The 24,493-nt window shown below is 50.7% G+C and overlaps 4 protein-coding genes across 5 annotated transcripts; 1 reads left to right on the top strand and 3 right to left on the bottom strand.

Moving 5' to 3' along the window:
* Positions 1–717: 717 nt before the first annotated feature.
* Positions 718–3,161, bottom strand: LOC134506169 (zinc finger protein 160-like). The gene is made up of 2 exons (XM_063316222.1): positions 3,122–3,161; positions 718–2,813 (listed from the first exon to the last, which is right to left on the bottom strand). Exons 1-2 carry the CDS (start codon positions 3,125–3,127, stop codon positions 1,053–1,055), a joined length of 1,767 nt encoding a protein of 588 aa, XP_063172292.1. The 5' UTR covers positions 3,128–3,161; the 3' UTR covers positions 718–1,052.
* A 4,879-nt stretch (positions 3,162–8,040) lies between these two features.
* LOC134506189 (phosphatidylinositol polyphosphate 5-phosphatase type IV-like) lies at positions 8,041–11,974 on the bottom strand. Its single transcript, XM_063316255.1, has 3 exons — positions 11,460–11,974; positions 9,489–9,612; positions 8,041–8,494 (listed from the first exon to the last, which is right to left on the bottom strand). Exons 1-3 carry the CDS (start codon positions 11,543–11,545, stop codon positions 8,303–8,305), a joined length of 402 nt encoding a protein of 133 aa, XP_063172325.1. The 5' UTR covers positions 11,546–11,974; the 3' UTR covers positions 8,041–8,302.
* Positions 11,975–15,785: 3,811 nt separating this feature from the next.
* LOC134506184 (zinc finger protein 79-like) lies at positions 15,786–19,454 on the bottom strand. Of its 2 annotated transcripts, XM_063316248.1 has the most exons (3): positions 19,395–19,454; positions 16,928–18,050; positions 15,786–16,602 (listed from the first exon to the last, which is right to left on the bottom strand). In XM_063316248.1, the coding sequence occupies exons 2-3, from the start codon at positions 17,220–17,222 to the stop codon at positions 16,154–16,156; spliced, it is 744 nt and encodes a 247-aa protein (XP_063172318.1). In that variant the 5' UTR covers positions 17,223–18,050; positions 19,395–19,454; the 3' UTR covers positions 15,786–16,153. The 2 variants fall into 2 exon arrangements, with proteins under 2 accessions (XP_063172318.1, XP_063172317.1); XM_063316247.1 differs by lacking the exon at positions 19,395–19,454 and having other exon boundaries at positions 16,928–19,382.
* A 903-nt stretch (positions 19,455–20,357) lies between these two features.
* On the top strand, positions 20,358–23,028 carry LOC134506172 (zinc finger protein 664-like). The gene is made up of 2 exons (XM_063316228.1): positions 20,358–20,634; positions 21,117–23,028. The coding sequence occupies exons 1-2, from the start codon at positions 20,620–20,622 to the stop codon at positions 22,539–22,541; spliced, it is 1,440 nt and encodes a 479-aa protein (XP_063172298.1). The 5' UTR covers positions 20,358–20,619; the 3' UTR covers positions 22,542–23,028.
* Positions 23,029–24,493: the final 1,465 nt, after the last annotated feature.

The following is a 24,493-nucleotide window of genomic DNA, read 5'->3' as shown; positions in this document are numbered from 1 at the left end:
GAACCCTGAGTTTTGGCCTTGCTCTTCACATATATACTAGATTAGGGCATTTCCTGCAAGATTGGTGCAAGACCATCATTGTCCCCTTATTTAAGAAGGGGAACAGAGCGATCCGGCCAATTACTGTATAGACCTATATAACAACTGTATTTAGGCCCCTAACTTGTATCTAACTGTACCTACACCCACCAACAGGCCATCTGACTCTCTCCAATTTACGTCTGCCTCGGTTTGTGTGGAGTGCACTTGCTCTCCTATATGCCAATGACATGGCCATTATCTCAAAGTCTCAGTTGGTCTTAGACAGTCTTGTAGTGGTTTTCGCTTAAAAAAAATCTAAAACACATCAGTGGACTATTGAGGAAATCCAATTGACAAGAGTTTCAGATAACTGGGGATGGTCCTACATGCTACTGGCATTTGGAAAACCCACATAGATTATATGAAACCATCTCCAAGGAGGAGCTCTTCCATGCCCCAGGCAAGGAATGTACTCCTGCACCACTGAAGTTGTGTGAGGCAAAGGTTGTGGCCCACATGCTTTGTGGCGCACAGCCACACTGTTCTGATCATTGACTGAATGAATTTGTGGTGATGATATTAATATGTGGAATTGAATACATTTGAGCTCATAAGTTCACATACCCCTTGCAGGATTTGTAAGATGAGGACTATTCTGCTATTTTGTAAGAAAATATGAGTGATCAGACAAAACACTTTAATATGTAACATGATTCAAATTAAACTAGTAGGCACCTTAGAACAGCACAATCGTTAAGCAAACCATAGCAATAAAGGAAACAGTAAAATGGTCGCGTTCAGAAGTTGGCATACCCTTGATTGTTTGGGCTGATAATACAGCATACACTCAAGTTGACACACACACGTTGAGATGGCTATGAAGGGTAAGTATGCACACCTGTGCCTTAATAGATTTATTTGTATTAGATTGTAAAAAGTGTCTGTGTATAAATAGTCAATGAGTTTCTCAGCATCCAGGACTGCACTGACTTTGCTGGTTACTGGAGATTTTAGCCACGCTCTGTCCATTTCTATGGTTTCTCTCCTGTGTGGATTCTAATATGGTTTTGGAGATTTCCATTTCTTTTGAAAGATTTTTTACACTCCATACATTTATAAACTTTCTTCTCTGTGTGAAGTTTATAATGTTTACTGAGACCCACATTGTGACTGAAGCTCTTTCCACACTCCAGGCATTTATAGGGTTTTTCTCCCGTGTGAACTGTTTGATGTGCCCTGAGCTGTCCACTCTGAGTAAAGCTCTTTCCGCACTCCAGGCATTTATACGGTTTCTCCCCTGAATGGATCCTTTGATGCGTACAAAGGCTCCCACTGCAACTGAAGCCGATTCCGCACTCCAGGCATTTATAGGGCTTTTCTCCCGTGTGAATTCTTTGATGTATCCTGAGAGGTCCTACCGAATGGAAACTTTTTCCACACTCCAGGCATTTATATGATTTCTCCCCTGAATGGATTCTTTGATGGGTATAAAGGTTTCCCCTCACACTGAAGCTCCTTCCACACGCCAGGCATTTATAGGGTTTTTCTCCTGTGTGAATTCTTTGATGTATCCTGAGATTTCCTATCTGACTGAAACTCTTTCCACACCCCAGGCATTTATATGGTTTCTCCCCTGAATGGATTCTTTGATGTGAATAAAGGCTTCCCCTAAGACTGAAACCCTTTCCACACTCCAGGCATTTATAGGGCTTTTCTCCCGTGTGAATTCTTTGATGTATCCTGAGATCTCCTCTCGATCTGAAACTCTTTCCACACTCCAGGCATTTATATGGTCTCTCTCCTAAATGGATTCTTAGATGTTTATCAAGGCTTCCACTCTGACTGAAGCTCCTTCTGCACTCCAGGCATTTATACGGTTTTTCTCCTGTGTGAATTCTTTGATGTATCCTGAGATTTCCTATCTGACTGAAACTTTTTCCACATTCCAGGCATTTATAGGGTTTCTCTCCTGAATGGATTCGTTGATGTATATAAAGGCTTCCACTAAGACTGAAACTCTTTCCACACTCCAGGCATTTATAGGGCTTTTCTCCCGTGTGAAATTTTTGATGTATCCTGAGATCTCCTCTCGATCTGAAACTCTTTCCACACTCCAGGCATTTATAGGGTTTTTCTCCTGTGTGAATTCTTTGATGTCTCCTGAGATTTCCTATCTGATTGAAACTTTTTCCACAGTCCAGGCATTTATAGGGCTTCTCTCCTGAATGGATTCTTTGATGTTTATTGAGGCTTCCCCTGTCACTGAAGCTCCTTCCACACTCCAGGCATTTATACGGTTTTTCTCCCGTGTGAATATTTTGATGTTGACTGAGATATCCTCCCGCTCTGAAACTCTTTCCACACTGCAGGCATTTGTAGGGTTTTTCTCCTGTGTGAATTCTTTGATGTATCCTGAGATTTCCTATCTGATTGAAGCTTTTTCCACAGTCCAGGCATTTATAGGGCTTCTCTCCTGAATGGATTCTTTGATGTTTATTGAGGCTTCCCCTCACACTGAAGCTCTTTTCACACTCCAGGCATTTATAGGGTTTCTCTCCTGGGTGATTTTCCCCGCCTATTCCGACGCCCTCCGCCGCCCCGCATCGCTTCCCGGGCACCCTCCTTCCAGGGGGTCCCTCCTCGCTCTGGATCATCTCGTTGGGCGGCCCTTCGGCAGTTCCACCGGGTCCACACCTTTCCCGCCGCCGCGGCCCGGACCGGGGGGCTCCTCTGCGGGCTCCCTCCTCTCCGCTCGGCTTCGCCTCCTTCCTCCGCCGGACGCGGCCGTCCCCCTGAAGGGCGAGAGGGCAAAGGGGGGGGGAGGAGGAGGAGGAGGAGGAGAGGCGGGCGGGGCCTCCGTTCCCTTCCCTGAGGGGAGGCCGAGGCCCGCGACGGGGGAAGGCGGAAGCCTCCGGCCTCTCGCGGCCCGCTTCAGGCAGGCAGGCAGGAGGCGGACCCGGCCTCCCCCCACCCCCCGCCAGCGCCGGGACTACCGGGCCTCGGCTCCCCGGCCTGCCCGCTCCCTCCCGGGACCTCCCTTCTCGGGGAGAGGCCCGCCCCGCCCCACGGACTGCGACTCCCAGCACCCCCCGCGCCCCACCTGCATCCGGGCCCCTCCGCCGCCGAACCGCGAAGGTTTTTCCTCGCCGGAGTGATTCCGAAACTGAAGGCGGGACCTCCCGGGGAGCCCTTTCCGAGGAAGCTCCGCCTGTTCCGCCCCCGACCGTCCTCCCGCCAATCACCGCCGCCGCCGCACCCAGAGCAGCCAATGAGCTGCTGGTGGCCTTGGGTTCCCTTTCCCACGGGCAAGGTGAGCGCAGAAGACGTCAAGCGGGTCGGGTGGCGACGAAGGTGCTGCGAAAGAAGCCGGCAGTGGCCGCCCTGGGGGACCTGGGGGAGCTGCCCAGCCACGAGCACATCCAGGCCGCCCTTTGCAGCAAGGACGGGCGGCTTCCCAGGACTGTTTCGCTGAAGTCCGTTAGAGCCCCACAAAGTCGGAACTTTGGTTAAAACGACCCATTTCTTGCCACGATGCTTCTCTGCAAGACGGGCAGCTCGGTGCGCACTCTGGGCATCGGGGTGGGTGTGCGAGTGTGAGAACCATTTTCACGTGTCTGTTCAAATTCTGTTGACCCTCAAAATAACTTATTTTGTAAGACTCAAAACTATATGGAGGCGAGGCAGCAGAAGAGAGTTGCCTCCTAAATAGCGGTTTGCTATTTTGGTATCTCAAATTCCTGTCCTTGTTGACTTGACTTAAATTAAGGGACTATAACCCTGTGCCCAAGACCCAGTGCAATCCATGGTGGAGAATATAGATAAAAAAAGTTAATGAGGGTGCTACACTGGTATTCTGAGCTTTTTCCAAAACCTAGCTTAAAACTATTATCGATTTCCTGTCCTACCTTTATTATTTTTATAAATAACTCAAGGTGGTGAACATACCTAATATTCCTTCCTCCGATTTTCCCCACAACAGCAACCCTGTGAGGTGAGTTGGGCTGAGGGGGAGTGACTGGCCCAAGGTCACCCAGCTTTCATGTCTAAGGCCGGACTAGAACTCACAGACTCCTGGTTTCTAGCCCAGCACCTTAACCACTAGACCGTGGGTGGTAGATCAAGCTGCAGTTGTATTTTCAATCTGTAGCAACAAAAATGGGTTATTGTAAGGTCAGGAGATTTATTCAGCGTCTACTATTTTAGTTGTAGTAGCCATTCTTTGAGGTTCCATTGTTTTTTTCCATTATTCTAGACCCAAAATGTGATTTTCTTCTCGTAATGCTCTAGAACCACATACGTGGCATTAAGCCATCTGGCCCAATGCGTTGTGCACTTGGATGTTTCTTCCCCCGAACCTGGTGAGATCTGTTCAGTAGGGAGACGGACCCTTCTTCATAAGTCATGCTGTGCCACTGACTCACAAAATCCTCCTTTTGCAAATGCCACAAAGAATTTCTGTTGTGCTGAAATAATACGATACTGTTCCAATTGCAGAGGCAGGGGAGGACTGCTTGAAAATAGCCTGAAACATCAGCGAAATAAATGCCTGGACAATTATCTTCCTGCTTCCCTTTCCTTGGTGAATTCACACTCCTTCCTGCAACCTGAGAGTCCTTGTCCTCCCTAGGATGGCTGATTTACGGCTGCTCAATCAATCACTGCTCTCCCTCGTCCCCGGGGGAACAATTAACTCTAAGGCCAGGGTGAAAATCTTACTTCTTTGGGGCATTTACTGTATCTGGAATTCACTATTAAGCACCACTCTTAACACCCTGTAGGTGTTTGATAAGGAATCAAGCTCTGATTTCGTTCTTGGAGGCACCACGTCACAGGCTTGGAAGGGTGCTCTGGGATGCTGCCCACTGCCACGATCCACCACTACAAAAAACTCTACAGTAGAGGATTCATTTTGAATCTTGTGATTAATGCTTAATTACACCCCGTAGGGGAAAGGAAAAGCGTACTGGCTTTGCATGTTGGAGATGATACTGGAATTCCACTGATAAGGATTTAAGCTAAGCTCCAGGTAGGGTGCATCAGCAATGCAGAGTTTTAAGCAGCAGCTGACACACTAGAAACCAATTTTTAAGTTCTGAATCATCCTTTATTTGTTTCAAGGAATTCTGAACCCAAACACAATCAAGGAAAATGGCAGGTGACTACACACGAGGGAAAGACATTTCTAACCCTTACCAAACCATTGGCATCAGCTAAAATTTGCTCTTGCTATTGAAAATACTGATTTTTGAAACCACTCAAGGTGTCATCTCTCTCTAGCTAATAGGTTTTAACAAATGTAGCTGATGGAAGCTAGCTTGTCCCGATCTGTAACTGAAGGCAAAAAGTCCCTGTAACCTCCTCCTCGTTACTGCCTTCTGAGCCTTCCCTTGCCCCTGCAGCGTTTCAGAGATCTTTTCTTTCTAGAATTCTTAGGGAAAAAGTTGCTTCCGGGGACTGAACTACACTCTGGCTGCTCTATACTTGGCTTCCCAGCTGCAACTGAAGAATGAACACAGAACAGGGCTTAGAATGTGTTCCTTCATTCCCAAGACGGTCCTCAGAAGTGTCTTCCCAAACCTAAGAAACGTACGTGGCTATAACAGAAAAGCCAACACCCAGCAGGTTTAATTCAGGCTCCTGCTCAAGCACCAGGACAGACACTTGTTGATAGGAAGAAGCCACACGCTTGATAAATCTCAGCCCGATCCACTGAGCATCCAGCCACGTCCAGCCTCGAAGGAGCCCTTTGCTTTCATGGTTGTGCTGGAGCCATTCCGGCAGAATTCTGGGGAATGAGCTGGAGGAGGCCTTGTCTGCAAGCCCTTCGTGTTGGCCTCATAACCCCTGGGTGTGTTTGGTCAGGAAACGGAACAGACCGTGCTGGATTTCTGGGTTTTCAGAGCTTGTTTTTTCTGAAGTTGCCTCGTGATCCATCTCTTTATGCCAATCAAATAAAGTTCTCGATCGAACAGGCCTGCAGCCAGTGGGATGCTGTAGGTAAATGGTACAAAGCACAAACCAGCTCATGAAAAGTTAAAGTATGTGCCATGCTGTTGTACAATCTCCGAGGAATCATGAGAACTAGGGAGAGGAGGATGTGGGACCTGCTCCAATTGTCTGGCATCCTGGTTTTTCATCTTTGTGCAGCCTGCAAATTCTAGATTAAATTGACAAGTTTTCTTCCCTTAATCAGGGCTCAGCAACCTGTCCACACAACGAGGACCACTGCACAATGACACAGATGCCAAAGTAAAAACACGCCTTTTAAAAATTATCACAAGATCAGGTAAAATCTTAGTAGGTTTGGCTATTCCATGAGATTATTTTGAACAATTAAAAACAGCCACAAATATAAAGCTTTATTGTTTAAGCGGGAGGTTTGTAGTACCACCCAACTGCATTGTGGCTTTATATCCCTGACCATGTCACTGAGCCCTGGCTTCAGCTGCTAGGATTAAAGGGAGCTTGGCAGGAGAGTGCAGGTATCGGGGGTGGCTGGGTGCCTCTCTGCTTTCTGGGAGTAGCAAAGGGCAGCTGCTCTGCTTCTGGGGACCAGAATCGTGGGTAGGGTGGCCTGGTTCTGGTGGCTACAGCTGCGTCCCGATCCACGGCTACCGTGATGACTGTGGCCAAGGCCTCCTGCTTTCCGTGCCTACCGATACAAGGCCCTGAGGGAGAAAGGCTGCGCTCTGGCTGTCTCACCTGGCCTCCAGGGCACAAACTCAGACTAAGGTGCTGCAACCCAAATGTGTCTACGGGAATGTCGGGGGCCTCAGGGTGAAGCGTTTCAAAGGCATCCTCTGCTGCCTCTCAATGAAAGTCATACTCACTTGTCTCTTCCAGGTCTCACTTTGACACGAAATAACCCATACACAGGGCGGTGATCTGACGTTTTGATCCCAAAGCAGGCAGAGTACTTCACGGTGTGGATCTCATTCTGGTGGCGGCTTCGGTAGATGACCCGGTCCTGGAAGGGGAGAAGGATGAGCAGAGCGACCCAGGGCAAAGGCGACCGGCAAGCCCACCTCGGAGGTTAAGGAGAAAGGCTCTCCTGCTCCTGGGTGAAGAGAACTTCCTTAGGTCAGGGAGTCCTCTCTGGTACGAGAGGCAGTGTAGAGTGATGGCTTCCCTGCAGAGGCAGGAGAACGCAGCCTTGCGGGCTGCAGAACATTTGGAGAGCGTGTTAGAGCTGCCATGGGGAAAGAGTTCTTGCCTTGTTTAACTAGGCGGGTTTGTGCCTGCACTTGTCGCGTGTCACTTCCCTGCCCCCAGAACAGGGAGATTCCTCTGGTAACTGAGTTTTATGTAATGCTGGCTTCTGTGCCTGACTGACAGAGATCAGGAGCCATCTCTAAAACGGTTGTTAGGATCATTTTGGGGGGGAGGGTAGGTACCTTCGAATCATTTTTGACTCCCAGCAAGTCCCTGGATGAGTTCCTGCGGTTTTCTTGGCAAGGTTTTCCAGAAGCGGTTTGCCATTGCCTCCTTCCTAGGCCTTAAACCAAAGTGGTTCTCAAATACTGATTAGGGGAGGCCGAATAAGATAACACCTCTGGTGGCTTCATAAATGCGTCCATTTCATTTTCTTGGCAACAATACAGAAGTAAACAAGGCAGAAGTAAAACTCGGGGACTCCCAGTTTCTCATCCGGTGGCTTTAACCCTGTGGTGGCGAACCTTTTGGGCTTGGCGTGTCAAAAATTTGGAAAATGCCTAACTTAACTCTGCTGGCATGTCACCCCTCCCCCCCGAAGAACAGATAAACAATTCTTTACATATTCATTTATTTAAAACAAAATACAATCCAATTTTGGGCAGCGAAAAGGGCGGAGATGGGGAGGAGGTAGATGGGTGGGGGGAACTGCAATGCCTTTATTTGTTCAGTTTCTTTGGTAACTCAAACAGGGAGAATAGTTGTTGTTGGTCTCCCAAAACATGGTGTGTCACACGTGCCAGAGGCTCACTATCACTGCTTTAAGCACCAGACCAAATCAGCTCTCTTATGTAACAGTACAGGGAGGAAAAAGTAAGCCCACAAAGTCATCCTTGTATCATTTACCTCATTTTTTGGCCAGGCAGACCTACCTTTGGCTTTATACCAAGAGTCTAGGCCAGCGCAGGCAACCTCTTGGGCCAGACGGTGCTCTAGGTAGCAGTTTGGGGGTGGCCTGCCCCCCTCCCCTCCCCCTCAAGCACACACAGCCTCCTGAAAGACAGGCGAGTCAAGCGCTCTTCCCTCAACGCAGACGGGCGGGGGGTCTGAAGCCTTCTCGCCCAAGATTCTAGCGGCATGCCATCTTTTGGTGTCTGACTGGGGCTGAGGCTGGGGGGGTGTTTAGTGGAGAGAGAAGCTCGCCAAGGTGGCCCCTCACATTCCATCTCCCTCCTCGCCCTACCTCACTCTTGGCATAAACGTCCTGGGCATAATCAGGCTCAGATGGCAACAGGAAGTCATCCAGCATCTCAGGAAGCTCCTGCAAGAAAAAAATGACCTTTCCAACTGTAGATGAGCTCATTTGAGGGCTCTAGCTGCCAACTGAAGAACAAAAAATGAAGCAGAGTACCAAATTCATTTTTCCTGCATGCAGGATGCAAATAGCTTTCTGTTTATCTGGGGTGGAATACAGAAAACGAACAGATTTGCCATCAGAAAACGAACAGATCAGAAAATCAGTCACTCAATCCACATGTGAACATTACTAGGAGGGTTAAAGGCCACTCTGCTTCTCCATGCACTGCTCGTGAAACGCTGCACCAATACCTGTTCTGGGTACACAAGCAAGCATTCTAACGAGGACAACGTCCGGTCTCATCTAGAACGTGGCAAGCAAAAGAATCGCAAGGAGAGGCTCCTGTTTCCTTTCCTTTAGTTTTTGCATCCACAGCCCACCTTTCCTAAACTCAGTCGACCTAGCTGTTTCTCTCCACAACTTTGTTACATTTCCCTGAAAATCTGTCTGCAAAAGAAACGCTAAAAGGGGGGAAAAAACTTTTTATCTGGGAATGGATGAGCTGCAAGTAGATTTGTAGATCCGAGACAGCTGGCTTATTCCCAAGGTTACACAAACCTTCACTGAACATGCTTCCAAGATCTTTTGCGTTAAAAATATGAACTTTAAATGCAAAATTAGAATCATATAGTGACACTGTCCCGAAATACCTGCAGGTTTCATAGTGTTAAAAGGGCAGGTATGCCGTAATTTTTCCCGGGAGAAAAGTCGGTGTGAGCCTGACCTGTCAACACTGAGGTAGGCCAGGCTGGGCTGAGCTGAGCGTACGGCTTGCCCTCCATCCTTCCTGCTTCACGGGGTGAGCCTGTCTGCGGGCAAGATGCTTCCAAAGCAGCTCCAAAGCCTCACGCCTTATGGAATGCTGAACTGCGCCTTTGTTTTTCCTCCTTGACCTAGCCTTCTTCCCTAGGAAAGGTCTGCTTATTAGAGAAGGACATTGGGACCCTCATTTCCTCACCTTCTGGCCCTGCATGTTCCAGGTGGCTACGAAGATGCCAATGCGGCGATCAGGAAAATACCGGTTCAGCTCTTCTGCTCCCAGGAGGGCACCACTAGCAAGAAGGCTGCCTTCCAAGTAGCTTCTGCAGAAAAGGATATTCTGTTGTTGTTGTCGTCTTAAAATAATTTACAGTATTGGTTTATTCTGCAACGCTTCTTGAGCACTGAAGATGTTGCCTAGTCGGGCAATGAAACATCTGCAAGCAAACAACCAAGCTCAGAGAACAGCAACGAGGGCTCCACAGAAACACTTCTATTGCACCCTCTCCTAGCAACATTTTACGCAGCCGATAATAGTACTAATAACAGATGTAGTGACAGCAAGCGAACCTGTGAAAAGTCAACTAACGTACCTTGGGAATCAAAATCAGGACTGAGGGGTCAAATGTATCAGAAAGGAGGAGAGGCAGGCCTTCCTTAGCAGAGTGCTCCAAAGTCTAATGACAGCCTTGGCAAAGCTCTCCTCGGAAAAAAGCTCAGGTGGGCGCTGGAGTGATGGGGGGACACACAGAGAGAGGATTTTTCAGTTCAGTGAGACACAGAAGTTAGAATACTGGGGAGGGTGAGTTCGAAACATAGCTCAGTCGCGAAGCTCACTAGGTGATTAGGGGCCAATCATTATCTCCCTGTTTAACCTACCTCACAGGGTTGTTGCAAAGTTAACATGGGAGGGTATCCCAGTACTTAAATTCTTGCGAGAATACCGGGATTTAACAAAAAGCAAATAAATTCCACTTTAACTGGCAACCAAGCTCTTAAAAACTCCCACATACGACGTTGTGTTGGCTTTAAAGATCACGAACAACATTCTGATTTGGGCACAGAAACAGTTTGGAGAAGAGTTATGCCAGAAGAACAACGTACTGCCACATGCAGAGCACACAGAGTCCCAGCCATCATTGCTCCCTGTTGTTCAACACACCTTTGCCCATGGGCACCAGGGATGGCTGGATCTCTGTTGCACAAGTCATTTTTTAAAGCCCTCGCAGCCGCGGCAAACTAGGCTGAGCGGCTACCCCATATCTCTTTCCTTGTTCTCCCTACCCAAAGCCCGGAGTGAAAAAATCAAGAAAAAACACACTGAGATGCAGTCAGAATTATCCCACAACGGGCAGGTTCTAACCCACACAGGCGCGCCTCACTCCTGCTAGTTTTCCAACTACAGCCTGGGATGGCTGTGAGCAGGGGAGCCCGAAGGACAAAACGGCCATCGAAATACAGTGCCCTGAGAGGCCTTGTTATCGAGGAGCCTCTCCAGGACTTTGCCTCAGTCTCAGAGAGGTAAAGGATAGGAACCCCACAGTCAGTGGAATCTGGGACAGGCACAGCTTGGGTGGAGGTTAATGGTGCACAGACCTCATCGGTGTCACAGCCATTTTATAATGGGTTTCTCCCTTCTCAAGACTTAAACAGCTTCATATTCCTGATGAAGGTGAAACGTATCTTCCTCTGGAGCACATGATGATGGACAAAACAACAGCAGAGGCTTCCTCATCGCAGGCTACCTTATCCTTCTGTCGGCAAGCCCAAGGACTGAACCTGAGGCAAAGGCCCTTCTTTCTATGCCGGGGCTCTCAGCGGCTGGGTTGGGAAGGCAGGGCAGAAGAGCTCGTTATTCCGTAAGCAGCCCCATCAAGCGACAGGCACCTTTCTAGAGTAACAGAAGCAAAACAGTCCTGTTCCAGAAACCTTATCATCTAAACGTTATACGCTGAACATTGACAGGAATTTCCCAATAAAGTTCTCGGAGGGGATATTAGATTGCTGCTGAGGCATCCCCCTAAGAGGGGGGAAAAACAAAAAACATGGTTTTTCCATTCTGCATTAAGGTTTTCCTTACTCAAAAAGGATTTGTCTAGAAGTTCTGCAAAGGCCCTGTCCACACCAGAACAGTCACCGCCACCACGGCCCCCTGCTCCAAGGCACATACCTGTTTCGCACGTCTCTGACGCGGATGGGGGCCAGCAGGCTGAAGGTAGATTTCACGGAGGCAGCCAAACAGTGCTCACAAGCCATTCCACGGCTCTGAAGCTGTGTGTCGCTCCAGCTGCTGCCCGCTCTTGGGAAAACACTCCGGGAACCAAACTTGTAATCCGCACAATCTGGGTCAATCCTGTTAGTGGTCCTCAGAGAAGGAAAGGAGCCCTCCAGTTCCAGAGGGGGGGGGAGGCTGGGTGGCCAAGACCTTGGACAACTTCCTGGGCGATGCAGAAAGGCTAAGCCTGCTTTGGCTGACGTGGGGAGTCTTGCAGCCTTGGTACAAGTTGTGCCCAGGCTGCCGGCTGCAACGCTGGTACCTGTCGGCTTCTCTTCCTGGGCCTGCCCTGCGTGAAATGGAAAACATGGGCCTCAGCAAATGCAGATTGTGTTGCCTGAAGCTGAAGAGGGCAGGGGGAATTTGTGTTGGCGAAGCAGTCACCTAATCTCGATAAAATAGTTAAGAGCAGAGACATCACACTGACAACAAAGGCCCGCATAGTTAAAGCAATGGTGTTCCCTGTAGTAACATATGGCTGTGAGAGCTGGACCATAAGGAAGGCTGAGCGAAGGAAGATCGATGCTTTTGAACTGTGGTGTTGGAGGAAAATTCTGAGAGTGCCTTGGACTGCAAGAAGATCCAACCAGTCCATCCTCCAGGAAATAAAGCCAGACTGCTCACTTGAGGGAATGGTATTAAAGGCAAAACTGAAATACTTTGGCCACATCATGAGAAGACAGGACACCCTGGAGAAGATGCTGATGCTAGGGAGAGTGGAAGGCAAAAGGAAGAGGGGCCGACCAAGGGCAAGATGGATGGATGATATTCTAGAGGTGACGGACTCATCCCTGGGGGAGCTGGGGGTGTTGACGACCGACAGGAAGCTCTGGCGTGGGCTGGTCCATGAAGTCATGAAGAGTCGAAAGCGACTAAACGAATAAACAACAAGCAGTCACCTATGCAGCAGCTTGGCATCCACTCAGGTTCTCTGGTGCAGGGCATGCTACATTCAACTTCACGCCACAATAGGAAAAAGCATCAATCCTTCTAATATTAAAACACTTTTAATATGTATTTTTGAATACAGAAAGTCTTTCCCTACCATCTTCTGCTTGCAGCATTACTGCCACCTGGTGGGGAGAAGGAAAATGACCGTTCAGGGATGAAGGAGCCAACTGTGGGTTGAAGCAAAGGGCTTTGGCCTTGTGAAGGCCCCGGACGGGGCTGAGCAAGGCTAGCGTGGCCTTGATTGTGCAGCTTGCCCATTCCTGAGCACTAGGCAGACCCTCTCCATCACGAATCAGCCCGCTTTCGTTGCTAGTTCAACTCAGCCAGATGAGCCAGTAAAGGGGGGCAGCATATGCAGCCACCGGGGAAGAGATGGGACCTGGAAGTGCGGTTGGCCATCCCTGCAGCCAAGAGGGTGAATTGGGTGTCTGCAGGCAGTGGCCAAAAAGGTCAAGATGGCGGCAGTGACGGCGCTACTGAAGCTCCTGGGAGCTTTTATCACACCTCCACCTCCACCGCCACCATCTTGACTTTTTTGACCATTTGACCATTTATGCAAAGTATGGGCGATATATAAACCTCAGCACAACACCAGCTCCCACAAAAGACAAGCTATGTTCCTGGGTATTCGTAAGTTGCAGTGTGATGCTATGGAAGTAGCCACTGTAGTTTGCCAAGCAGTTTGTGACTTTGAATACTGGGCCAACCTAGCCAATTACTCTTTCCTCTGTAAAGCAACTAAGCTTCGCAAACGTGTCTCGGGCTTCAGCACCCGACCAATTCAACGCTGCAGCAGAGCGCGACTTAATGATGGAAAACATTGGCCGTCAAACCATTCGCGACAGGGAGCTCCGGTAAGCTGGCATTTCGGATCCACAACATGACGCCGAGTCAGGGCCGAACTGGGCCACGCGCTTCCCTTCTCCTCCTTCCCAGCCTCACATTTGGCCAGCTCGTTCCCCTCCGTCTTTTCCTTTGCTGGAGTGGGGAGAGGTGGCTCAGCACGTCGATCATCAAGCCCAAATTTCCAGTTAAGCCACGGTGAGCTTCCATCCAGAACGTTTCAAACCCCAGGATGTTTCCTCCGACCCACCAGAGGCTTTTCCTACTTGGTGGTAAATGGCCATCTGAAGACACTCTTAGTCCAATGTCTGCCAGAATCAACCTCCTTGTAATTTAAACCCCCTGCTTCTTGTCCTGCCTTCTGGAACAAGGAGGGAAGAAACCTAACAGCATGCCAAGCCCGACGAGGGCGTACTAGAACCACATTAACTGCAGGGAGCCTGGACTTATTCTTTTGGTTTAGCTGATGTTTGTTTCTTCCTAATTGGTCGGCCTATCAGGATGCACCTACACAACGAACCCAAAAGGAATGCCTTGCGTAGGGTTCTTTCTCTTGCCCCAAGAAAGCCACAGGCGGCCCCTTAGCAGGCTGAAGGCAAGTCCCCACACGGGTGCAGCCGCGAGCCACCACGAGCGGGCAGCAAAGGACGGGGCTTTGCACCATCTGACTGCCCTTGGGAGTCCCGCAGGCCAGATATGCTCAACCCCGGGGGGTTTCTTTCAGCCTGCCTTCTTGCCAAGGATGTGGGGTGCTGGCCCTCCCCAGATTACAGCCTCACAACCTGGCCGAGGCGCTCTGGAGCTTGAGGAATCCTGGCCGGCCCAGTGAATACCAAGAACGCTGAGAGCTGGAGTTCAGCAACATCTTGGTTCCATTCACACAACGCAACCCCCGCTGGTTGGGTTCTAACACCTACATTCACATGGTCTCAGCGTGGCGGTTTTAATAAGGGCTAGATTCCTATGCTTTGCCTGTTGTCCAAGACCAACCTTTGATTAGTTCCCGGTACAGTTCAGGCTGCCCTGTTGCTCAGCTGCCCCCTGGGCGGGCAATCCTGGTTCCAGCTGAAACCCTTTCTGAACGAGAGAGGGATCCAGCAACTGGGCCCTCACAGAAACACAGATGGCAGCCGTAAAATACAAAGTGTTCCGCTTGGTTCTGCTTCTGTCAACCTACATTCCCCTTCAGCGTCTGCCTGAAAATTCTACCAGAGTCCCATGTAACTCACGTAATGTGCTAGCCAACCCAACACCTGCTCAGAAAGGAGTCTGACAGGGCTGTATTTAGCCCCTAATTTGCATTTAACTGTACCTACACTCCCCAACAGGTCATCTTGTTGGCCAAGGGGCCCGTGACTCGGCGTGAGTCCTCACCCAGTAAACCACACCAAGACGGGAAGGTCCTTTGTTCTCTCTTATTTCTGTGCGGAGCAACGAGAGAGGGCTCCTGCTTAAATGTAAGAGCCCCAAACCACACGCTTGGCTTTTTTAAATACATCTTCTCGCAAGCAGATAGAGGCAATAAATCTCTTAATTGGCTCATTCTTTCAGCACTTGTGCAGTAGCTCTACATGCTACATGCTATCCCATAATATCCCTCAGCATGTTCTGTTTTCCATAGGATTGTGTGTTTTACTATGCTAATTAGTTCTTAGGTCGCAGCTAAGTCAGCGAGTGAGCAAAGCGTCCGTCTTCTCCCAGTTCAGCAGTGTGAGAGCAGGCTGCCTGAAAAATCACAGGAGCCTCCCAGCTTCTACTTCAAACCTCCTCCCATCTTCAGGACGGCTGATAAGAAGCTTCAGTTTTGTAGCAGCTGGGGGAGAGGAAACGGGGAGATTGCAGAGCCTCGCTAGCAAGCAAGCATTAAACAATGATCTCCTTGAGGATAGCAGGCCCTCAATCTGACTGTCTCCAATTTGCATCTGCCTCAGTACTTATTCTCCTATATGCTGAAAACATCTCACAAACCTTAGTTGGCCTTAGGCAGTCCCTTGTAGTGGTTTTTGCTAAAAAAAAAAAAAAAAAAAGCCTAAAACACCTAAGTGGGCCATGGAGGGAATCCAATGGACAAGTTAAGAGTTTCAAAGATCGGGGGATGGTCCTAGATGCTACTGGCATTTGGAAAACCCACTAAACTTTCTTCTCTGGGTGAAGTTTATAACGTTTACTGAGACCTACGTTGTCACTGAAGCTCTTTCCACACTCGGGCCATTTATGCGGTTTCTCTCCCGTGTGAATTGTTTGATGTCGACAGGTGTCCTCCCTGACTGAAACTTTTCCCACACTCAAGTCATTTAAATGGTTTTTCTCCCGTGTGAATTGTTTGTCAAGTGGGGCGTCCACTCTCAGTACAGGTCTTTCCACACTCCAGGCATGTAATAGGGTTTCCCTCCTGGATGATTTTTTCTACTTATTTTGATATTTTCCTTCTTCCTGCATCTCTTTCCAGACGCTCTCGCTGCACAGGCTGAGATGGAAATGAACAGTAAGAATCCATACCTGTGCCTTATTGGATTGTAATTAGTGTCCAGGTGTCCATAAATAGTCAATGAGTTTGTTAGCCCTTGCGAAACCCTTGTGCATTTCATCCAGTTGGTTATTGAAGCATTCCAGCCACACACTATCCATTTACACAGTTTCGCCCCTTGTGGATTCTTATATGGTCTTAGAGATTTCCATTTGTTTCCATTTCTTCTAAAGATTTTTCACACTCTGTGCATTTATAAGCTTTATTTTCTCTGTGAGGCTTGTAATGTTAATTGAGACCTATGCTGTAACTGAATCTCCATACATTTTTATGGTTTCTCTCCTGAATGGATTCTTTGATGTATATCAAGTTTTTCCCTCAGGCTGAAGCTCTTTCCACACTCCAGGCATTTATAGGGTTTTTCTCCTGAGTGGATTCTTTGATGGCTATAAAGGTTTCCCCTCAGGCTGAAACTCATTCCACATTGCAGGCATTCATATGGTTTTTCTCCCGTGTGAATAATGCGTTCACGTTGACTGAGATTTCCTATCTGATTGAAACTTTTTCCATACTCCAGGCATTTATAGGGTTTCTCTCCTGGGTGATTTTCCCCGCCTATTCCGACGCCCTCCGACGCCCCGCATCGCTTCCCGGGCACCCTCCTTCCACGGGGTCCCTCCTCGCTCTGGATCGCGGCCCGGACCGGGGGGCTCCTCTGCGGGCTCCCTCCTCTCCGCTCGGCTTCGCCTCCTTCCTCCGCCGGACGCGGCCGTCCCCCTGAAGGGCGAGAGGGCAAAGGGGGGGGAGGAGAAGGAGGAGGAGGAGGAGGAGGAGAGGCGGGCGGGGCCTCCGTTCCCTTCCCTGAGGGGAGGCCGAGGCCCGCCACGGGGGAAGGCGGAAGCCTCCGGCCTCTCGCGGCCCCCTTCAGGCAGGCAGGCAGGCAGGCAGGCGGCGGACCCCGGCCTCCCCCCACCCCCCGCCAGCGCCGGGACTACCGGGCCTCCGCTCCCCGGCCTGCCCGCTCCCTCCCGGGGCCTCCCTTCTCGGGGAGAGGCCCGCCCCGCCCCGCGGACTGCGACTCCCAGCAACCCCTGCGCCCCACCTGCATCCGGGCCGCTCCGCCGCCGAACCGCGAAGGTTTTTCCTCGCCGGAGTGATTCCGAAACTGAAGGCGGGACCTCCCGGAGTGCCATTTTCGAGGAAGCTCCGGCTCTTCCTGCCCAGTCGGGGCGGGCGGGGGAGGAGCGTGAAGCCGCCTGCCCTGGAGTTCCGCCCTTCCTCTCCCGGCGCTTCGCTTTGCCCCCTCTCGCTCCGGGTCGGGGAACGCATTGCGAAAAAACAGCGGGGGGGGGGGGAGAAACGTAGCCTGAGAACACCCAGTGATGCTCCTGGGTCATGTGCAAGCACCATCACTGGAACCCGTGCCCCACACACTACTGGTCCTCATGCTACTTTTAGGTGCAAATGGGTCCTTACCAGGGACTACCCGGTGGCACCTACAAACAAACCAGGTCGGGGCCTTGCTTACCTTTTGGGCGACTAGCGGACTACTTTCTCCAGACAATCCGCCTTGCCTTCAGCTGTTTAAGTGTACTTTTATTGCTTTTAATACTCGCGCTGCCTCGTGTTTACTTTTTTAGATGCGAGTGGCCCCTTATACTATATGTTGATTTTGAAAGAGGCACAGCATCTACTCGGGGCACGTCTGTCCCAGATTTTTATCAGTTCAACTTTGTTTTAGCTGCTCTGAGAACAAGTCCAAGGCGAGTTGTACATTTTAAATCATTACAGATCACTTTATTAAACCAAGAGGTCTGATGACGGTCAGCTTCTGCTTCCCGACTGGCCAGTAAGAAGCTCCCGGCACTGAAAACTCCAGCTGCAGGGCTTGTTCCCCTGTTCCTTCTGCACATCTCTGCAGAGCGGGGTGAGAAAAGCAGAGCCGGTCTTCTGTTCCTTACCTTGAGGATCCCTCCGGTGTACTGGGCCACTGACTTGTCCACATCGTCGGCTTTCCCGCTTCCCCAGGCTGGCTGGGCCCCCAGGAAGTACTTGCGAGCACATTCCACAAGCTGCTCATGCTCAATTCCCACGCCAGCCAACACCATCCTGCTGGGCGTGTAGTAATTCCTCAGGTACGAATGGAGGACCCTCCTGTCAATCTTCTCAACGTTCTCTGCTGGACAGAACCTGTTCAATCCCACTGTGTTTTCCCTGTAAGCTGCCTGTCAAAGACCAGGAAAATTACGCTGATTTTCAAAAACCAGGCAATGACAAAACGTACGTTGAGCGTACTTTCTTGCTTTAGGATTACTGTTGGCCACACGTGCACCAAGACACGAGAAAGCTCTTGCTGTTCAACTTTTCTGAGAATACAGCTGTGAGCACAAGAGAGACCCAGACCTGAAAAAGTAACACCCTCTCCTAAAGGCTCAATTAGTGCCCCCAAATACCGCAAAAGCATTATGCCGTGGATTCCACAGTTGAAGGTATGCCTTTAAATGATGCTGAGCCTGGATCTCAAGTGCTGGAGTTAACAAGCATGTGCTACGTGGCTTGGGACCAGGGTATGTCGGAAGCTTCTATTCCCACAAAAATCTGGCCTTCACGGAGATGATGGTGGGATACCCTTGCCCAGCTCTCTTATCTTGAGGGTTGTGCAACCCAAAAGCTTATCTACAGCAACGTTTTGGATCAGACCCGAACAGCTGTCCAGATAACCGCGCTAAGAAGCAGTGAGATGTCTGACAAGCCTGGATTTGAACCCAGGTCTCCCTGATCCCTGGCCTACGCTACTGAGAACTCCATGTTGCCTCTCAGCCCCATGATGAGATCTTCCTCTGCCCCCAACGCCAGGGCCTGCAAGCAGCTCTGTGTGAGAAGCACTTTGGATCCAAAGCTGAAAGGGGGCTTGCAGCAGACACGGGTGCACACGCAGCAGATGAGGGACCTCCTTAAAGAAGGTGCATCTTTTCTTGGGATCACAGGGCAGCTGCGCAATCCCAGGAAAGTACACATTTCAGTTAAGGAGGCATTGATAGTGTGCCCACACCCCTCTGAAGCACTCTGTCACGCCCCATTGGCCAAAAGACACCTTTCTTCCGGTGCAGCGTGCGCACCCACACTCACACCAAAGCCCCCTTTCACTGATGAATGAATGAATGAATGAATGAATGAATGAATGAAACGGTCCTAGACTGTTTCATTTCCCTTCCAAGCTGCAGGCAGGAACACGTTGCATTAGCAAACCAAGTAAGAAGTCCTTATCTTATTGTCCCCCCCAAATGAACCCCATCGCTTATCATACAAAAGTCAAACTTGGGCTCCTTCCGAAAACGATTCAGGTCCTGCATCTAGAGGAATGCAATTCCCTTCCCTTCCCGCTAGAGGAAGCGAATTGCAAACAATGGGGGAGCCACCGCCAGCCTCTCAAACCGCTCAGTGTTGCCCCATCTGGCATGCTGGTAGCAGCGTCGCACCCTTTGCCCCCTAGCTCAATCCACAAGATTAGCGGAAGGTGGCTGCGCAGCTCGGGGGCTTTACAGGGGTAGAATCCCAGCGGGCCTTACGGCATGAATCATCTCGGTCAGCAGCGGCTCTGGATCGGGTCTCGTGTTCAGGTCCTCCAGCTCACATCTCAATTTCCTCATCTGCCGAGAGGAGCCAAGGAGGACCACCTTGGAGTCCAGCCCCACAGGGTCCAGCGCCAACGTCCTACCAAGGGGCAGTGGCACGTGCACGGACCCGCTGGAAGGGGAGGAAGCGTCCTCCCCGCCTCCCGAATGGTCACCAAACCCCACGGAATAAACCTGCGCCGCTCCCCAGCAGATAAATGCAGTCAGGCACGCCCATCCATGCCCCCTCCTGCCCCCTCGGCCCCTCTCCCAGCCCCGTCCTTCCGAAGGGCGCTGTCACCGCGGGCACCACGAGCGCCTTTGCGCCACCCAGTCTATGCTCGTGCGGGGCAGCGAAGCCCCGCCTGGCGCGATTCTCTTCCCTCCAGGCACAGAAGACTCCACGGTGGCCTCACCCGGCAACCTGCTTTCTGAATCACCACCGTGATTTTCTCTCTCGTCGATCGGAACATTACACAGGTCGCCTCGCCTGCCAAGCCGGGCGGGAGGACCACTTCGGCCAAGGGACTGGCCGGGGTGTCCAGGCCCTGCTCTCTGCGGAAGCAGCGTGCGCCGCCGCCGCATCCCTGGAAGGGGGGCCGGTCTGGCTTTCCGGTCTGCCGGGGACGCGCGGTCTGCACCCGGGGAGCGAGGCACGTCTAAGGCCGGGCAGCGAGGGGCCTCCAAGCCCCGCGGAGGGACCGCCCAGCGGGAGCGCGGCCGGGAGGGGCGGGCGGGGCGCCGGTCCCCCCTTCCGCTCAGGGCCGCCAGCTCGGCTTGGACCGCCAGGCACGGCCGGCCCGAGGAGGAGGGGGGCCCGGCACCCGCGGCCACGTGACCGCCCCCACGGAGCCCGGGGGCGGGGGGGACCCGAGGGGGCGGGGCGGGGCGGGGCGGGCGGGGAGCGCTTCCGGGAGCGCCGTCACTCTTGCCGCGGACGGCGGCGGTTGGCGGGAAGACCCGGGGGCGGTGCCCGGATGCAGGCGGAGCGCGGGGGCTGCTGGGAGTCGCAGTCCGCAGGAGACTGAGGGAGGCCGGAGAGCCCGAGGCCCGGTCCGCCCGCCCGCCCGCCCGCCCGCAGGGGCCCGGGGGAGGGCAGAGGCTTCGGCGTCACGCCGTCGCGGGCCTCGCCCTCCCCTCAGGGAGCCGAACGGAGGCCTCCCGCCGCCTCTCCCCGCTGATGGAGGTTTTAAAGGTTGGTACAAGAGCTCCAAGCGGCTGACGGCGATCTTGCAGAGGAGAAGCGTGAACAAAAAGGAGAGCTTGCACTTTAAGCTGAATTGCGCTCAGAAATAAATTCAGTCTTCACACTGTGGTTAGATGGAGAAAAAATAGAGGCAGCTTACTTTTATTCAGTAGATCTGGGTACAGGTAGGTTCATGGTGAAAGCACTTAATCATCACCGGTTCTTTGTAGACATTTTCTGTGTGGAAGCGAACTGGTGTGGGGAGGAGCTGCATGCAGCAGCACCTCCTGCTTGCATGTCTGCCAGAAGGGTAATGGAGATTGTCAATCCCCCAGCCGGAGGAGGAGGAGGAGGTGGAACTCAGGTGACCCATGTGACATCCCACAAGCACAGTCGAGGGGGGTTTGCTAGAGAGACCCCTTATGCCCATGAGACAATGCTGAGTTGACCCCGATAATTCCAACACCCCCTTTGCTCCTCTCGCCCTTCAGCAGGACGGCCGACTCCGGCGAAGGAAGGAGGCGAAGCCGAGCGGAGAGGAGGGAGCCTGCACAGGAGCCTCCCGGTCCTGTCTGAGGCGGCGTGAAAGGTGTGGACCCGGTGGGGCCGCCGAAGGGTCACCCAACGAGATGATCCAGAGCGAGGAGGGACCACGTGACAGGAGGGTGCCCGGGAAGAGATGTGGGAAGGCGGAGGGCGTTGGAATACGCGGGAAAATTCACCCAGGAGAGAAACCGTATAAATGCCTGGAATGTGGAAGGAGCTTCAGTGTGAGGGGGAACCTTTATAAACATCAAAGAATCCATTCAGGAGAGAAACCCTATAAATGCCTGGAATGTGGAAGGAGCTTCAGTCGCAGGGGAAGCCTTTATATACATCAAAGAATCCATTCAGGAGAAAAACCCTATAAATGCCTGGAGTGTGGAAAGAGTTTCAGTCATAGTGGAAGCCTTTATATACATCAAAGAATCCATTCAGGAGAAAAACCCTATAAATGCCTGGAGTGTGGAAAGAGTTTCAGTCATAGTGGAAGCCTTTATAAACATCAAAGAATCCACACAGGAGAAAAACCCTATAAATGCCTGGAGTGTGGAAAGAGCTTCAGTCAGAAGGGAAACCTTCATACCCATCAAAGAATCCATTCAGGAGAGAAACCATATAAATGCCTGGAGTGTGGAAAGAGCTTCAGTGACAGCGGAAGCATTAATAAACATAAAAGAATCCATTCAGGAGAGAAACCCTACAAGTGCCTGGAGTGTGGAAAATCCTTCATAACAAATGGAAATCTCAAAAACCATCAACGAATTCACACTGGAGAGAAACCCTATAAATGTCTTGAGTGTGGAAAGAGTTTCAGATCGAGAGGACATCTCAAGATACATCAAAAAATTCACACGGGAGAAAAACCCTATAAATGTCTGGAGTGTGGAAAGAGTTTCAGTCTTAGTGGAAGCCTTTCTATACATCAACGAATCCATTCAGGAGAGAAACCTTATAAATGCCTGGAGTGCGGAAAGAGCTTTACTCAGAGTGGACAGCTCAGGGCACATCAAAGAATTCACACGGGAGAAAAGCCCTATAAATGCCTGGAGTGTGGAAAGAGTTTCAGTCTTAGTCGAAGCCTTTATATACATCAACGAATCCATTCAGGAGAGAAACCCTATAAATGCCTGGAATGTGGAAAAAGTTTCAATCAGATAGGAAGTCTCAGGATACATCAAAGAATTCACACGGGAGAAAAACCCTATAAATGCCTGGAGTGTGGAAAGAGCTTCAGTCACAGTGGAAGCCTTGATAACCATCTAAGAATCCATTCAGGGGAGAAACCGTATAAATGCCTGGAGTGCGGAAAGAGCTTCAGTCACAGTTCAAGCCTTTATAGACATCAAAGCCTCCATTCAGGACAGAAAGCATAAAAATGCATGGAGATTCAGTCACAATGTGGGTCTCAGTAAACCTTATAAACTTCACACAGAGAAGGAAGTTTATAAATGCACAGAGTGTTAAAAACCCTTCAGCAGAAATGGAAACCTCCAGAACCATTTTAGAGTCCACACAGGAGAGAAACCATAGAAATGGATAGAGCGTGTTTGAAATCTTCAGTAACCAGCAAAGTCAGTGCAGTCCTGGATGCACAAGGGTTTCTCAAGGGCTAAACAAGTCGTTGTTTACACACACACTCTAATTACAAACCAAGAAGGCACAGGTGTGCATACTTACCCTTCATTGCCATCTCAACTTGAGCCTATGCTGTGTTATGAGCACAAACATTGCAGGGTATGCAAAGTCCTGAACGGGACCCTTTTACTGCTTTCTTCATTGCTGTGGTTTGTGTGATGATTGTGCCATTCGGTGAAGCCTGATAGTCCATTTTCAGTCACATTACAAATAAATATCATGTCTTCTGCCTGATTGCTGGTGTTTTCTTTTAAAATAGTCCTCATCTTACAAATTCTGCAAGGGGTACGTAAACTTAAGAGCTCGACGGTATTCAGTTCCTCTACCGTCTAAGACCAGTGAAGGTTTATGAGGTAATAGCCATGTCTTTGGCATACAGGAAAAAAACTACTGGGCGCGCAGACTGAGGCAGGTGTTAATTGGAGACGGTCCGGTGACCTCTTGCGGAGTGTAGTTACACTGAAATACAAGTTCGGGGCCTAAATGCAGCCCTGTCGGACTCCTTTCGGAGAAGGTATTGGGTTGGCTAGCACCTTATGTGAGTTACATGTGACTCTGATAGTAGGATTTCCATACAATCCCTGAATGAGAAAAGTAAACGTCTGAGCTTCGGTAGCACCGTCACTGCCACCATCTTGACCTTTTTGGCCACCGCCTGCAGACACCCAATTCACCCTCTTGGCTGCAGGGATGGCCAACCACGCAGGAGCACTTCCAGGTCCCATCTCTTCCCCGGTGGCTGCATATGCTGCCCCCCTTTACTGGCTCATCTGGCTGAGTTGAACTAGCAACGAAAGCGGGCTGATTCGTGATGGAGAGGGTCTGCCTAGTGCTCAGGAATGGGCAAGCTGCACAATCAAGGCCACGCTAGCCTTGCTCAGCCCCTTCACAAGGCCAAAGACCTTTGCTTCAAACCACAGTTGGCTCCTTCATCCCTGAACGGTCATTTTCCTTCTCCCCACCAGGTGGCAGTAATGCTGCAAACAAGATGGTAGGGAAAGACTTCTTTCCGTATTCAAAAATACATATTAAAAGTGTTTTAATATTAGAAGGATTGATGCTTTTTCCTATTGTGGCGTGAAGCTGAATGTAGCATGCCCTGCACCAGAGAACCCGAGTGGATGCCAAGCAGCTGGAAAGGTGTCTGCTTAGCCAATGCAATTCTTTTCCTTTTTTTAGATCTTTTTTTTATCCCCCCTTTATCCCCCCTATCCTCTTCAGCTTCAGGCTATACAATATGCATTTGCTGAGGGCTGCGTTTTCCATTTCAGGAAGGACAGGGCCAGTAAGAGAAGCCAACATGAAACTTCCCAGGCACTCAGCCCAGGTGGTTAAAGCTGAGGTGGTTAAAGGGGAGAGGAGACCAGCTTTGATTAAACAGCGGGAGGGAGGAAGGGCCAAAAAATTGATCCAGAAAATGAATACTATCTTCCTTTGCCCTCCACTCCACTGCCAACTTTTGCATGCTGGCTGGGGAATTCTGGGAGTTGAAGTCCACCTATCTTCAAGTTGCCAAGCTTGAGAAACACTGCTAGACCCTCTGAGAAGCCACCCCATCAGTGGCCCTGATCGTCGTCATGCAGGGATGTATTCCCTGCCTTGGCCTCCTCCAATCAGGTGCCCTTCAGGCATCTACCAAGCCCTGAGTTTTGACCAACAGGCAGTGCCGGCTGGAAATCCTGCCCTTGAA

This window comes from Candoia aspera, chromosome 16 (genome assembly GCF_035149785.1).
Source record: "Candoia aspera isolate rCanAsp1 chromosome 16, rCanAsp1.hap2, whole genome shotgun sequence".
In the NCBI taxonomy this organism is placed as follows: Eukaryota; Metazoa; Chordata; class Lepidosauria; order Squamata; family Boidae; genus Candoia; species Candoia aspera.
This window is presented reverse-complemented; position numbering and strand designations above follow the sequence as displayed.